Consider the following 14541-nt stretch of genomic DNA (forward strand, 5'->3'; position numbering starts at 1 on the left):
AAATGATTGATTGTTACATCAGAACTAAGCAATGCAACCTGAGCTTATGCAAACAACCTAATATATTACCTTACCACTTGTTTTGAAATACAACCATTTAGCCATACAAAATAAAAGGATGGGAACTGGTTAGACTATAAAGCTCTCATGGACAAATAGTAATTTTAGGGATAAGTACATTGAATTCTGATAAATTAAAATGATAAAAACCATAACTAAAAACAGCGGAAAGTTGCATTTGTTAAGAAACTGAATGCATGTTTACAAAAGCACATAACTAATATGGCGCTCTCTTGTGCAAATGAATCCATAAGGTTTAAGTCCATATTTTCTTTGCATATTCATGAAATGTAAACTGGAATTGTTGAAAGTGATAAAACAATTTTATCTAAAAAAAGCATAAAGAAGAGAACATTAAATCCATGTAAACATGTCTAAACACAACATATAAAAGTTGGTCTAAGAAAATTGGGACTAAACTATTGACTCTAACAGTCCTCAAGCTGGAGAATAAATATTGTTAAATATTCAACTTAATAAACAAAATAGATAAAGAGAACAAAAAGAGAGGTCTATTTCAACCAATTCTGAAATTGTTGGATAAGTCATTTCTGATACATCTTGTAAAAAAAAAATAACACTATATAAAATAAATAAATAAATCTGTTCTCCTAGAGGAATTAGAAAAAGGCCACCTCATCCAGATATCTTGCATTCAATAGCAGACTATATGCATTGTCACATCTAGTTATCGATTCAATATGAAACAAGCAGCTGCTCACCTCCAAGGATATCACTGATAATGACTTCTGATCTGCATTTCTGACAATAGGAGTCATCAATCCCTGTACCGCAGTTATAACTGGCCTTAGAATTTAGACTAACAGTACCAATTTGTAGATTATCCAAAGTAGCCTTCAAAAATACCTTCTCCGTGGCAACTGCTACTGATATGTCAACTGAGTCACATGATACAGATTCACCTTTCTCAGCATTCCAGTAAACTGTTAACCATGCAAAAGAACAATCTAGCAATCAGAAAGAGTAATCATAGAAAACAATGACATGAAACATGAATAACTTATCCATCAAGCTAACTGAATTCATTGAACTTGGAACTTGAATGAATGACGTTCGTGTTAATCATTACTATTAACCGGAATCATAGAGAAAGAAGAAACACAATATTTTATAATTAACTTGCCAGAAATACAGTAGGTACAGCTACTCGATAGGACAGTATTTAGGGGGAAAATAATGTTAAAATTACACTTTAAATACAATGCTAGCAAGAAATCTTTAGTAGCAACTCTAGTCATCACAAAACATAACACCCAAAAAAAATCTTCAAGAATGTATATAAAATAATAAGAACAGGTGACAAGTAAATTAAAAACATTTATCATGTTTCATGAGTTTGTCAGACTGAATACAAAATGCTAGGGACGATGGAACTTACTTGGAATAGTTTGCAATTGCTTCATATACAAGCATGTTGGATGCCCAACATTTTGGACGCACTTCACATCTTTACACAATAATATTAAATTTCAAATTGCACCACCAGCTAGTCATAACCCTTATTACATTATCCTTTAAAAAGTGATTATACAAGGATTTTACATTTTTACTCTAATTTAAGGTTTAAAATTTTGAGTCGTACCTGAGTTTCGGTTTATGACCATAACGATATGGGTTCGATACCATGTTGCGTTAATACAATTTCGATATTTTTTTTAAATATAAAATATATTAATTAAAAAATATTTCAGCAAATTTCCAAAAGACGCACTCAATTCAACTCTTTTCTCTCTCCTTTGCAGGTATGCAACATCTTTCCTCTCTTCTCTTTCCTCTTCAATTAAATTAAATGGTAATTTAAACTTTAATAAATAATACTCTAAATTTATTTATTTTTCATTTTAATTTTAAAACTTTAATAAAAAATATAAAAGAAGATTAATAAAAATTATTATTTTTCTATTTTTAATATCTAATTATAAAAGAGTAAAATAAGAAAATAGAATTAATAACGAGAGTTGATTTTATTAATAAAAATAATAAAAAATTATGATTTTTAACAATTAGCATCACATCTTAAATACCAACATCGTTGTGGTGCTGGTGTTTAAAAAAACAGCACCTCTGTGGTGCTAGTGTTTAAAAACCAGCACCACAACTTAAACAGTGTTGTGGTGCTATTTTTTTAAAAATAGTAAAGAAGGGCATATTTGGAGCATGTAGGATCGAAAGAGTGCGATAGAGGGAGGGTGGGGAGGGGGTGAATATCGCACTTTAAAAAATAATTCTTTTACTTGTTAAAATCAAAGTCGTGCAGCGGAAAAAAGAAAATGCAATTCGGTTACTTGGTTCGAAACCTAAGTCGACTCCTACTTCAAGGCCCGCGATCCTTGATCACACCAATGGGCAATCCATTAAAACTCTTCTTTCTGAAAACCTCGAAAAGAAGCAACGTGTACAAATGAGTAAGATAGTAACAACCTACTATCTTACTAATAAATAAGTACAATTACAAGCTAGTAAAATTATACCGACTTAAGAATGAGTATGCAGCTTGTCAGCACTTCTTGGAATACTAACTTGTGTGTGGAGAGTAGTTGTAGCACGGACAGTAGCTTGCGCAGAGATGAATTTCGAACCAATCAGATTTCATTGCTTAGCCTCAGACCTAGAGCTCACTTTTATAAGTTGTCGACGTTCGATCGACCGATCCCTAGGTTCGGTTGACCAAACCAACTCCCTTCCATCTTCGTTGAGATCTGATGCTGATTCGATCTTCGGCATTTAATGACATTAGGGATCGGTCGACCAAACCAGCTCCCTTCCATCTTCGTTGAGATCTGATGCTGATTCGATCTTCAACATTTAATGACATTAAAGTGTTCGGTCGACCGATCATTTTTTCAGTCGACCGAACAAAGAATTTCCATGTTCGCCGAGATTCACACTTAATGCTGCATTGATGAGGTGATCGTTCGGTCGACCAATCTCCTGGTTCAGTCAACCGATCAGCTTAGTTTCCTTCTCTGCATCGTCAGGGTTCAGTCGACCGATCAAGCTTTGATCGGATTTCACTCTGCTTTGATCTGAACTGGTGTTTGTTCTAAGTTAACCTTGTTCAGTCGATCGATCCTCCTGTTCGATCGACCGATCAAGCCGAACTTGCAAAACAGAGTTAAACAGTATATTCCTACAAAATAGAGATTAGCACAATAATATATAAATGCACGAGTAGTATTGGACAGTAGAATTGTCTTGATCTCAACTTGGAAACCTTTCTGATTTCTTCAGTTGGATCAACGACCTTAGGTTGTTCCCTTCAGGAACACAAACTCACCGTCGCTCCTACAGTTGTTTACCTCAACCTACCTACCAAACTTTGATCCTTCAAATCTGTTTGGACTTTTCACTTAGCCTTGATCGGCTCGCCAGGACTTTCTCTCGATCTTCGATCCTCAAGACCTCTCGATCTCACTGCCAAGTGTTGGGTCCTCTCGACCCACTTGGCATTTCAGAAAGTTGTAGCACTCGGAATAGGTTTGATCAGAGCTCTCTAGGTTCATCAATAGGTTTTGATCAAAACCCATTAGAAGATTTGGATTTGTGAAAAGTTGACAGGTAATGAAAGAGGGTGGTGGAATAAAAGTAATTATGGTGTACATGTCTAGTTCTGACATCCTTATGATAAGTTATGTGTATATGCCAAATGCCTACATTCGAAGGCCATAACTTTTAACTCGAGTATCAGAATAGGACGTTTGAGCCAAATCGAAGCTTGTTCAAAATTCTACATTTGTTACTTGGTGAAACCAGTAACAACCCATGTCTCCAGCCTAAAAACATCGTTTAAAAGTTTTACGGAGGCTATGAATAATTGTCATTATTTTGACAATTGACACACATAGATAACTTATTGTATGGATGTCATAACCAAGAATCCATTCATTGAACATTTGTTTTAACGCTGCCAACCAAAAGCAACCCTCCTCCTTTATCCGAGCTTGGACAGGCCATGGCTGTCATGGGCAACCTAACGCTGACTGAATGTCAGAACCAAGCATGGACAACATAAATACTACCCTATATCATTATATGTCAAAAAAAAAAAATCCAAATCCCAAAGTCTAAATATGTCCTTTACTATTTTTAAAAAATTAACACCACAACATTGCTTGTGTTTAAGTGGTACTGATTTTTAAACACCAAAACCATTGTTGTGCTAGTTTTTAAAACCAGCACCACAGCTTAAACATGTGCTAGTTTTTAAAATCCAACATCACAACGATGTTGGTATTTCTGCTATGGTATATGTAATAACCAAAACGATTTTATTATTATGATTATTATTATTAAAATTAGCTCTCATTATTAAATTATTTATTTTTATTCTTTTATAATTAGATATTAACAAAATAGAAAAAAATATTTTAATTTTTATTAACCTTATTTTATATTTTTTTAATTTTTATTAAAATTTTAAAATTAAAAATAAAAATAAATAAATTTAGAAGATTATTTTTTAAAATTTAAATTAAAGTTTAATTTAATTGAAGAGGAAAGAAAAGAGAGGAGAGATGTATGCATGCAAAGGAGAGAAAAAAGAGAAAAAGTCAGTTATTGGCAGAGTGGTAAAATTGGAATTAGGTGTGCCCCTTTTCGGAAGAATGAAACCTTGGTGCGACTTTTGGGAAAAATGAAACCTTAGTACGCCTTTTGGGAATTCTGAAACTTTAATTCGTCCTTAGGAATTGCAGAAAATATTTTTATTAATATTTGATTGCTGTAAATATTTATTATCAGATTATATTTGAGATATTAAATGTTGAGTTCAAATTTTGATATTATCTTTATTGAATCTTTTGCAACTGTTGAAATTAAAATTTATATTTTATTATTATTGCATATAATTAAATAATCTTAATTATAATTTTATTGTAGAGGTCCAGGAGCTTGCTTTTACAATGGTGATGAAGATTGAGTTTCAAGTTTAATTGTATCAAGACCTTGCATTTATAATAGTCATAATCTTTGGTTCCGATATCTCTTAATATATTTGAATGATTTTAAAGATTGATTGTGTTACTTTATTTGAAAATTTTAAATTATTTATGGATTACTGTAATTTTTTATTTTGAGAATAGGTAAAAATGTTTTATATATTTTCTATTGTAGAATAAAAGGATAAAGGGATAATGATTAAAATATTGAGTATATGGATATTATAATTCTTAAATGATGACTTTTAGTCTCAATTGATAAATAATCTTGTAAATATAAAATTTTATCATCTTTAAAAATGGCATATTTTAAATATATATTTTTTGAAAATTAAAATAATTAAATTAAACTAATATTTTAAAATTTAAGATTGAGTAAAAATCAATTTAGGGTTAACCAGAGTCCACCAAGTAGTAATGTTAATTAGGATCAAATAGGTTTGAATTTAATTTAATTTAAGTTATTTTGATATATTTAAAATCAAACTAAATTTATATATAGAATAATTTAATTTAATCGTCATATATATATATATATATATATATATAATCTTTTCTAGCAATCTACCTTATAGAAGAAGAGACTTAACGCAACGATAAAGTTGTTACCATGCGACCTAGAGGTCATAGGTTTGAGTCTCGAAAATAGCCTCTTATAAAGCAAAGCAAGATAACACTATGTACAATAGACCTTTCCCCAGTACCTACATTAGTAGGAGCTTCGTGCATTGAGTCTGTCATTTTAGCAATCTGCCTCATCTATCCTTAAAAGGGTATTTTTCTCTCTTAATTTCTATATTTATCCTTATTGATTAATGGAGAGAAAAAAAAAACAACAAAGGAAAATGAATTCCATTCTTAAAAAATTTCTAGTCTTTGGGTTTAAGAAGGGAAAAGAATTACGAGGAAAAGAAAAAGAATTATTATTTTTTTTTAAAAAAGAATTAATTGGTTAAATTGAAATAAGAAAAAGTGCAGTAAAGTGCAGTAGCTTACCGCTATAGGCTCATTGTGGCAGGTCATTGCATCGCGAGGCAACGTGAGGCCGTGAGGCAGCGAGACTTACATAGGCCTCCCTTGGCCAAGAAGCCTCTTGTCGCGACTTCCGTGAGGCGATGAGGCCTTGGGGCGGTCTCACCTCGTCGAAAGGCCTTGTGGCAACCTTACTTGGTCGCGAGGCCATCACAAGAGGCCTCGTGGCTCCGCCCGGTGCTAGTTGGCAAGCGGAATGTCAAATTATGCCTATGTAGATCGGCACGACTCGAAATTTTACACCAAGCTCTAGTTATTCTTCTTAAACAAACAAAGTTGAGTTATTTTACATTTTTCAATGTGTTGCCTAGTACCAATCATGTACTACTCATATCAAGAAATACATGCCTTCATTTTGGATTGCATCGACTTAGATGAATTATAATAACATTCAAAAAAGGTACATGAACTACTAAGTATTCTTGCTCCTTTTATTCTTCTTATTTTTTCTTCCACTTCCTATTTCTCTTCCCCTTCTCTCAGTATTCCTATTCTCCTTGATCCATCATCGCTCCTCATTAGATCTTATTCTCATGTTCAATGCATAGTAGCAAATGTGTAATCACTGCCACATTATCCTGTCATTGTGCTCTCATTCATTCTTTGGTCGATATTGTCTATCATGTGTTTTCTCTCTCACTCACTTCATCTCACAAACGTGAAGCATAACCCAGTGAACATGTGTGCAGCTGCAAATAAGTATTGAATCTAGTATTACAATTTTTTTCAAGTTATTTCCTCATAAAAAGATAGCGTAGTGATCCGGAGAAGGGTTTATTATGCGCAGTCTTACCCTACTTTACATAAAGTTGTTTCCAAAACTCGAAACCATGGCCTCTAGATCTGGCAGTAACTTTACCGTTGCGCAAACACTCTCCTTTCAAATTATTTCCTCATAAGTTAATTAAATATGAGATGGATGGACATATTTCTTGTTTCTTATGTAAATAAGTCTCGTGGGAGAAAATTACAAAAGTGGGTGATTCAAGACTAGTTTGACACTTATCAATATGAGTTAGTATCGATGTTGTATTTTTATGGTTATATTGATACTGAAGTTTTGAACCTTGATTGGAGCCGGCCCACCCATCACAATCGAAATTTTAAACACTAAAGACAAAGTGTACCTATATAATACTTGTACAAAATGGTATGCCTCATAATTGAAGTTTTTGCATCGTATGTAACTATGAGAATAATATTTTGCATCCTTACCATTTGCTTCAGGTACGGTTTTCAATGCAAGTGCAACAGCTTTTAAGACAATATCATTAACTGAGACTTTCACATTATATTGTTCTGCATAGAGAGATAAAAAGTAATGTGTTGAATCACAAACCAAAATACATAAAAAAAAATTGTAAAAAAGAACAAAGATGAAGATCACATTGTACCTTTAAGTTCCTTTCTGAATGCCAGTAAAGGATCCAATATGACATCTGCAAACACAAGATGTTCAGCATCTTTTGATAACCAAATAACACATAATCCTAATCAAGATATGATGATAAACCTGAGGATAAATATAAATGTGGAATGCTTTGTTTAGATTCAAGCAATCGTTTTGCAATAACCTGCATTTATGTAAAAAGGAGAGAGATAAGACAAGGAAAAAAGGATAGTAGGATACAACACAACAAAGTGGATTATTACTAGTTATTCATGTTGAAAAACTAGGTTTCATTTACAGTATACTGATTCATTCATTCTTATGAAGATTAGTTGCACTGTTCATGTGCAACTGCCACATTAACTATATGAACCTTATAAAAGTGCTTCTCAAACAAGAGTCCTTAAAAGAAAAAAAAACAACTTTTTAATATGCAGTACAGCATACCTCATCACAAGAAAGTGTCACATGCTAGAGGATTTAACTATACAAAAGCATCCCAAGAAGTTACACTTGAGAAACATTATAAATATGAAATTAAATATTGTGTCTAATTATCTGAGACTACACTCGAATTCTGGTCAGTGTTTAACCATTTTCTTTTGAAGTAGTATGTTTTTTCCCTTTTATATTGCAGTTCAGAAATTATCAAAGTTTGTGGCACCCTAGAACATATTATTTTGTTGGGTGTGATAAGTTAAAGAATTACAGTTTTCATATTTAGCATTGAGTTTAAATTGGAAGATTTTGATTAATGATTTACTTTTGAACTTACAAGCTTTAGTACAATTTAATCTTTATATGGGCTTTATTACAATTTTATCTTAATTCGTCATAAATTTCATGTGCAAAATTTGAGTAGAGTGTTTAAAAGGAGTGAGTGTGGAGCTAAGTGAGGCTTCTACATCAATGAAGACATTAAGCTTGAAGACTACCAAATTAGTCAAAGACCAAAGTAATGATTGTCGTACCATTTTTTCTTTTAGGTACACCTTATGTTAATATGATGATGGAATCTAGGAAATTGTGTTGCCTAGAAAGCTATATATCTGGAGCATAATTGGCACTTAGTAGTGTTTCTGGATGAAGTTGTATCATTTATCTTTGAATGTGCCTAGCTACAAAAAGATGTTGGAAGCCCTACATCCTTGTTCGGAACTTGAGCAAAAGTAATATTAAGTGCTAGGTGACCTAGATAGGTTTAGGTAGTCTAGCATTGTTGGTGCTATGTCTCAAAGGGTATATGAAGTTAAGGTGGCATAGATGAGACAATCTAGGTTTCAAAACTATTTTATTGAAGGTACGAGGAACTAGCCTTTTGGTAGGTTGACCTAGGTAGTAGATCCTAGGAGTCTAAAAACATTTGTTTGTATTGGAGTTTCTAGAAGGGATCTAGAAATATTTTGCTCATCTTGAAGCTTTCCTATATAGGACCTAGAATTGCTTGTTGAACTTTATAGTTATGCTCTTTCTTGGAAGATTTGTAGAGGTGTGCTCAATTAACTCATTGAGTGATTTAGTGGATTTTTATTTAATTCAATACAAATAATGTCTCCTTCTTTGATTTCATCTTTTTCCTCCTTCAACCTCCAACCAGTCACCGGCACCATATGCATAACAGCATTGACACAACTCGAGATTCTAAACCTTGGTGCAAAGTGATATTGAGTTTCAGTGATTTATCGAAACGATATATTTTGACCGTTTCACCATTTTGCCTGGCACGGTACGAGATTTCAAACCATGTATAGGATATCGATAATGAGAACAATAGTAAATTTCATCTATAAAAAGGTGAACAAACTAGAAAAGAAGATTCTCGAATATAATTCGACATCTATTATAGTGAGGGCAAGATCCTAAGAATCAAGGATGCTTCCAATTGTTGAGATCACAATCTAAACTGCCATTCTCTACTAGTTGCCACAGGCAAAACAATTCACTCTGATCATCAATTGACACATGAGAAGCCTTGAACCCATAGTATGCAAGCTGCCTTCATAAGTCCCGAATTACATGTGAGCCTTCATCGTAAGAAGCTCCACACTGACTTCCTCAATGTGACCATGCAAGCCTTCATGTGAGGCTTTCCCAAGGGGCTCCCTTAGTTATCACCTCCTCCGTGATCACCTAGTTCCCACCATGCGAAGACGCCAAGGTGATGCAAGGCATGATGACGCTTCTGAATGTACCATGACACTTCCAAGAGGTATGCAATCTTCCTCCACCTACTTCTCCCTTGGGTCGGGTCTGCTCTTGCTCTACCTATTCCTCTCCGCCAAGAGTTCATTCTTGGTACAGTCGTTGGCACCAACACTTGTGTCGTCCAGCATATCTCATTCTAGTTGAGGACTAAAACACGAGCCTACAATAAGATTTCAAATGTTGGTTGAGATTCTTATTGAATATCTTTTGTTATAATAAAATAAGAGCAACTTCACCTAGACCAAGCTTATTAACTTTCTAGCGCACACCACTTCCAACACTACTTCATGGATTTGTCTTTGTACATGAGAATCTCATGTGTTCTTTTGCATCTTGTATCTTTGTTTAATTAATCATTACATTGTCTTTTTTCGATTCTACAAATTTTTAAGGTGTGTCTTATCCTGAGTGGAAAAGAATAATGTTTATAAACATGAATGCCTTGATAGCAAATAGAACTTGGGATTAGCTATTTTGCTTTCAACAGTGTCAGGGATTGTTGTTGAGAACATAATGAAAGTATCTCCTCATGGCTCAATCAATTCTATGAGAAAAACTTATGAATTGATTTTGGTAGAATTTATTCAATGCCAAATTTGCCATCTATTCAATTTCTATTTCGACTCAATGATTAAAATATGTCTACTGATCTTCCAAAACATGTTTAAAGAAAAAATTTGAAACTAAGGGGTATTTCTAATAGCATCTCAGCACAGGAATTCATCTTATACTCTTAAACAATCACTCTTAGGTTATTCATTTCATTGCTGATTTGATACATTTTGGGATGTAACAATATGAGGATGATGATCTTACTTTCCAAGGCACCATTGTTCTTGTAAACAAACATTTTTTTTACTTTGTGGGTTGATGATAATTATAGGCGATAATGAAAGTATATATTTGTCATCTCAAGGAATTTTGGCAAAGGAGGTGCAGATAAGAATTTTATAAAGCAACAGTACTCCTAGAATCAAAGTTTCTTAATTAAAGAAAGGAATATATTGCAGAAACTAAGCTTAGATCTTTTAGAGGAAAAGGAATGTTAAGTTCTAACCGTTCAACGAATTGAAGAGTTTAAATTATTAAAGTATCGAGGAAGGCTTTTATCAAATTCAAAATGATAGAGAAGATTGTGTAAAAACAAAGAATATGTTAACTCCAAATGAACAGACTAGTGTCCCTTGTAGGACATGGTTTGTTATCAAAATAGCTACAACGTTAGTGTTACAAAATCACACACACAGTCAATTCAATATCAAGATGCAGTTAAAAATAAAATTTAATTAGCTTGTGTGGTGAAAAAAAATATGGTTTAAAATCTCGAACAGTATCGAAGTTACGGGTTTATGACCAGAACGATTTTGGTGTTTTTTAAATATAAAATATATTGATTAAAAATAAAAAATTTAATCTAAATATTAAAAAATATATTTAAAACAGAAAAAAAGAAAGAAAAAATACGGGATAGCAACGTCTCCATATGATAAATAAAATATATATTTTTTAAAAATTAAAATAAATAAAATATATATTAAATTAATTAGATAACTTTATTAGGTTTTGACTAACCCTATTTAGATGATCCTATTATTGTTAAGAGTTAGATTGAAATTATTAACATAAAGTTTAATTATTAACATAAGTTTCATCATTGCACCCTCCGCCCGGGGCATCCTTCGCCTCGATCCACGGAGGTGATTGCGAGGACCTCCACAACCCCACTGGTTTCGCGGCGACCTCCGCGCTCCAATGGAGCTCGCCACATGATTGTGACGACCTCGGCGGGCCTTTACGACCCTACGGCAATATGCAATGCTTGTGTCGCACGGTGGATAGAACGACAAATTTCACCCGTTTCACCCGACATAGAACGAAATTTTAAACTATAAAAAATAAACAACTATAAGTGCACTCCTTACTATTTCATATCATTGTTTTAAATGGAGTTAGACGAACCAATCATGGTCAGTCCCAAGCCCGGATAAAGGAGGAAGGTTGCGTTAGGTTGTCGTTCAGTGCTAAAACTATGACAAATTTCAACGAATATAGCCGACCCCACCTAGTGGGATAAGCATTGGTTGTTGTTGTTGTTGTTGTTGTGTTTTATATGGAGTTAGTCATTTGATCAAAGACAAACCTCTACATATTATAGACTTACTATAGTAAATTGTTTAGTTAGACTGGGCAGGGAACACATTTTAACATTGTTCCAGTCCTAATAATGCAGTCATGCAGCACTCCATTCATGTCCCTTTATCCTAGTATGGACGAAAAAATAAAATGAGAAAAGAAAGGAAGCAGAATTCTGTTGAATCCTATTTAATTATTTTTTCCTAATTTTTCAGTTGAAGCCGACTTAGTATACCAGCCAGTACTGTTGTCCTGGCCACAGCTAGCTTGGAATCAGTTCAAGTTACAAAAAGGTATTAGATGAAACAATTTAAAAGAGAAAGAGTTGTTAGTACAAGACAAACTATCAAGTTTCTACATCTATATAAATGAGCCATCATAGAAGAGTACCTTGCGAATCTGACTATTTTGAAGATCTGTATGAATAACTGTCCCATCTAAAGGGCCTTCGGATTCAGGTGAAGAAAGAGAAGTCAACTTAGAGGTACTTGTCAATGGAGCTATTGGATCTTGAACTTCTTTGAGAGCTCCAACAGATTGGTTTCTAGACCTAATTGCTGCAAGTACATCCCCCTTCAAAAGTGTTCCACGGGGTCCCGATGCTTCCAGTGAAGATGCTTCCAGTCTATGTTGTGCAATTAGGAACTTTGCTGCTGGGCTGATTCTAATGAAAGATGCCTTTGAAGTACCCACCTTCAGTTCTGCAGAGTTGGCCAATGTATCAGTAGGTTTTTCATCTTTGGGTTCCAGTCCACTGAATGAATCATCAGGTATATTGTTAATTTCATCTGGATCTTCGACCTTCAACAACCAGAATGTTAGAATCCACATTAAGTTTTTTAAGCATATTGAGCCAATAACAAACATGATGTCAAGAAGAAAAGAAAAAAAATGCAGCAAAACAATTATGACTGGAGACACACAGGAAAAGATCTCCATGCTGACACTGGTAAGATCAAGCATGTGATGGACTAAAGTTGAGTTAGAACAGTTGGATGGCAATGGAAACATACCGTGACAGCAATAGGTCGTCCAACAAGCACATCCTTTGAACCTTCAGGCGCTAATATCTTTGCCAAGAACCTACAGGGTAAAAAGAAATCATGATGCAATTTATCAGAAAAAGGTTTAGAAAAGTACATCAAATGAGCACATCAGGGGACATATTGCAGCATATTAAGGCAATCGTAAACCACTAAACACAATATTCATCACTCAGATTCCTAGTGGTATAAGATTTCAATGATTTCATTAGTTTAACAGTTTGACTGAGTCAAGCTTAAATTTTTATAAATAAAGGACTGTCTACCATGTAGGACCGAGGATTAGCACGCATAGAATATTCTTAACAAAATTTGAGCGGGGAGAAGACAACATAGAGGAAAGTGGTGTCCTGTTCATGATCTAAGGATAGCTATGCTTCTGAAAAATGCCAAACATCTAACCAAGTTACAAACTATCACTATGGTTATTTTGAGCACAATAGGAAGTTGACCTTGACATAACCAAAACTTCAGATAAGTGTTGAACTATGATCAACTTATACAATAAATCAGAGCAAATAAAAATGTCCAAAAATGGTTTTATAATTGAGAAGTTTGGTAAAGGAAAAATATTGTATTACAATATTATTGTGTTCAAATATAGTTCGAACTCATGTATTTATACTACATAAAATCATGGTTTAAAATCTCGACCCGTGCCGAAATTGTTAGGATGTATATTAAAAGCCTAGCTTTTTGTATGAACATTTATTTTGTAATAAGAATCACATTGGTCAAATGTCTGTATTTAGTAAAATGCAGTTGTCCATTTAATTTATATTGTAGATAACATGGTGTGTGGTGTCACACAGAAGATCATGTTATCAGTTCCTTATAAATTATAAATAGTAGCTCACAACCAAGATGGATTGGACAAACCTTGGAATGGTTGTAGTGTAATTTGGTACTAGTTTATCTTGACTATAAAATTACACTAGTACACTATGTGTGTATTGAGCAGGACCATTTGAGGTTGTTCTTTTTGTACTGACTGCATAAAAGAACATAACCTCTGTTATTATGAATATGTGTACTCTTAATCCCGATATAATAACAAGCACATATACTTAGTATTTATGTTTTTAATTTATCAATGGGTGAGATTTATTCGTTAAATCAATAGGCTCGATAAGTTGGGAAATAATATTATTTATATGGTGTGTTGTTGATTATAGAAGGAAACTGTGTCCTAGTTATCTAGGTTGATGATGCCCCCTTGAGGAGCTCATAAGAATTGTCATGTAAACCCTGCAGGTGGACTTAGTTCTGACATGACAATGAAGTTGAGTGGTACTACTCTTAAAACTAGATATTAATTAAGTGAAGTAACTCATTTAATTAATGGACATTCAATATCTTAAACATAGGGAGACTAAGCACTCATGATAAGAAGGAGCTCATAATGTAATATGGGATTGGTACGGTAGTTCAATAATGACTCTTTAGTGGTATGAGTTATTATTAATGAACTTAAGTTGGGTGTTCGGGTCGAACACAGGAAGCTCAAGTCCATCAGGAGGCTCAAACCAATTCCTCCTCTAGATTCCTGTTGTAGCCTCTTATTAAAAGCCTTTTTATCCACCCAAAGGCCAGCTTCTTACCCAAACTAGGGGTCGGCCACATCCTTGCTAGGTGCCCAAGCAAGGGGTGCCCAAGCAAGGGGTGCCCAAGCAAGGGGCCGACCAAGCCCATCTTGGTGTCCAAGATGTGGCCGACCAAG

General features: G+C 33.9%; 1 protein-coding gene across 1 annotated transcript in view; it reads right to left on the minus strand.

Annotated features, from left to right (window-relative positions):
- LOC122002722 (dihydrolipoyllysine-residue acetyltransferase component 1 of pyruvate dehydrogenase complex, mitochondrial-like) overlaps positions 1–14541 on the minus strand; it is a 46622-nt gene that overhangs the window by 5950 nt on the left and 26131 nt on the right. Inside the window, exons 9-15 of the mRNA XM_042557998.1 lie at positions 12792–12861; positions 12169–12579; positions 7564–7624; positions 7445–7489; positions 7266–7349; positions 928–1004; positions 783–845 (exon numbers count right to left, since the gene is read on the minus strand). Of these exons, the coding sequence (XP_042413932.1) occupies positions 783–845; positions 928–1004; positions 7266–7349; positions 7445–7489; positions 7564–7624; positions 12169–12579; positions 12792–12861 (811 nt within the window). The remainder of the gene's footprint in view (positions 1–782; positions 846–927; positions 1005–7265; positions 7350–7444; positions 7490–7563; positions 7625–12168; positions 12580–12791; positions 12862–14541) is intronic.

Source organism: Zingiber officinale, chromosome 7A (assembly GCF_018446385.1).
Source record: "Zingiber officinale cultivar Zhangliang chromosome 7A, Zo_v1.1, whole genome shotgun sequence".
NCBI classification, from domain to species: domain Eukaryota; kingdom Viridiplantae; phylum Streptophyta; class Magnoliopsida; order Zingiberales; family Zingiberaceae; genus Zingiber; species Zingiber officinale.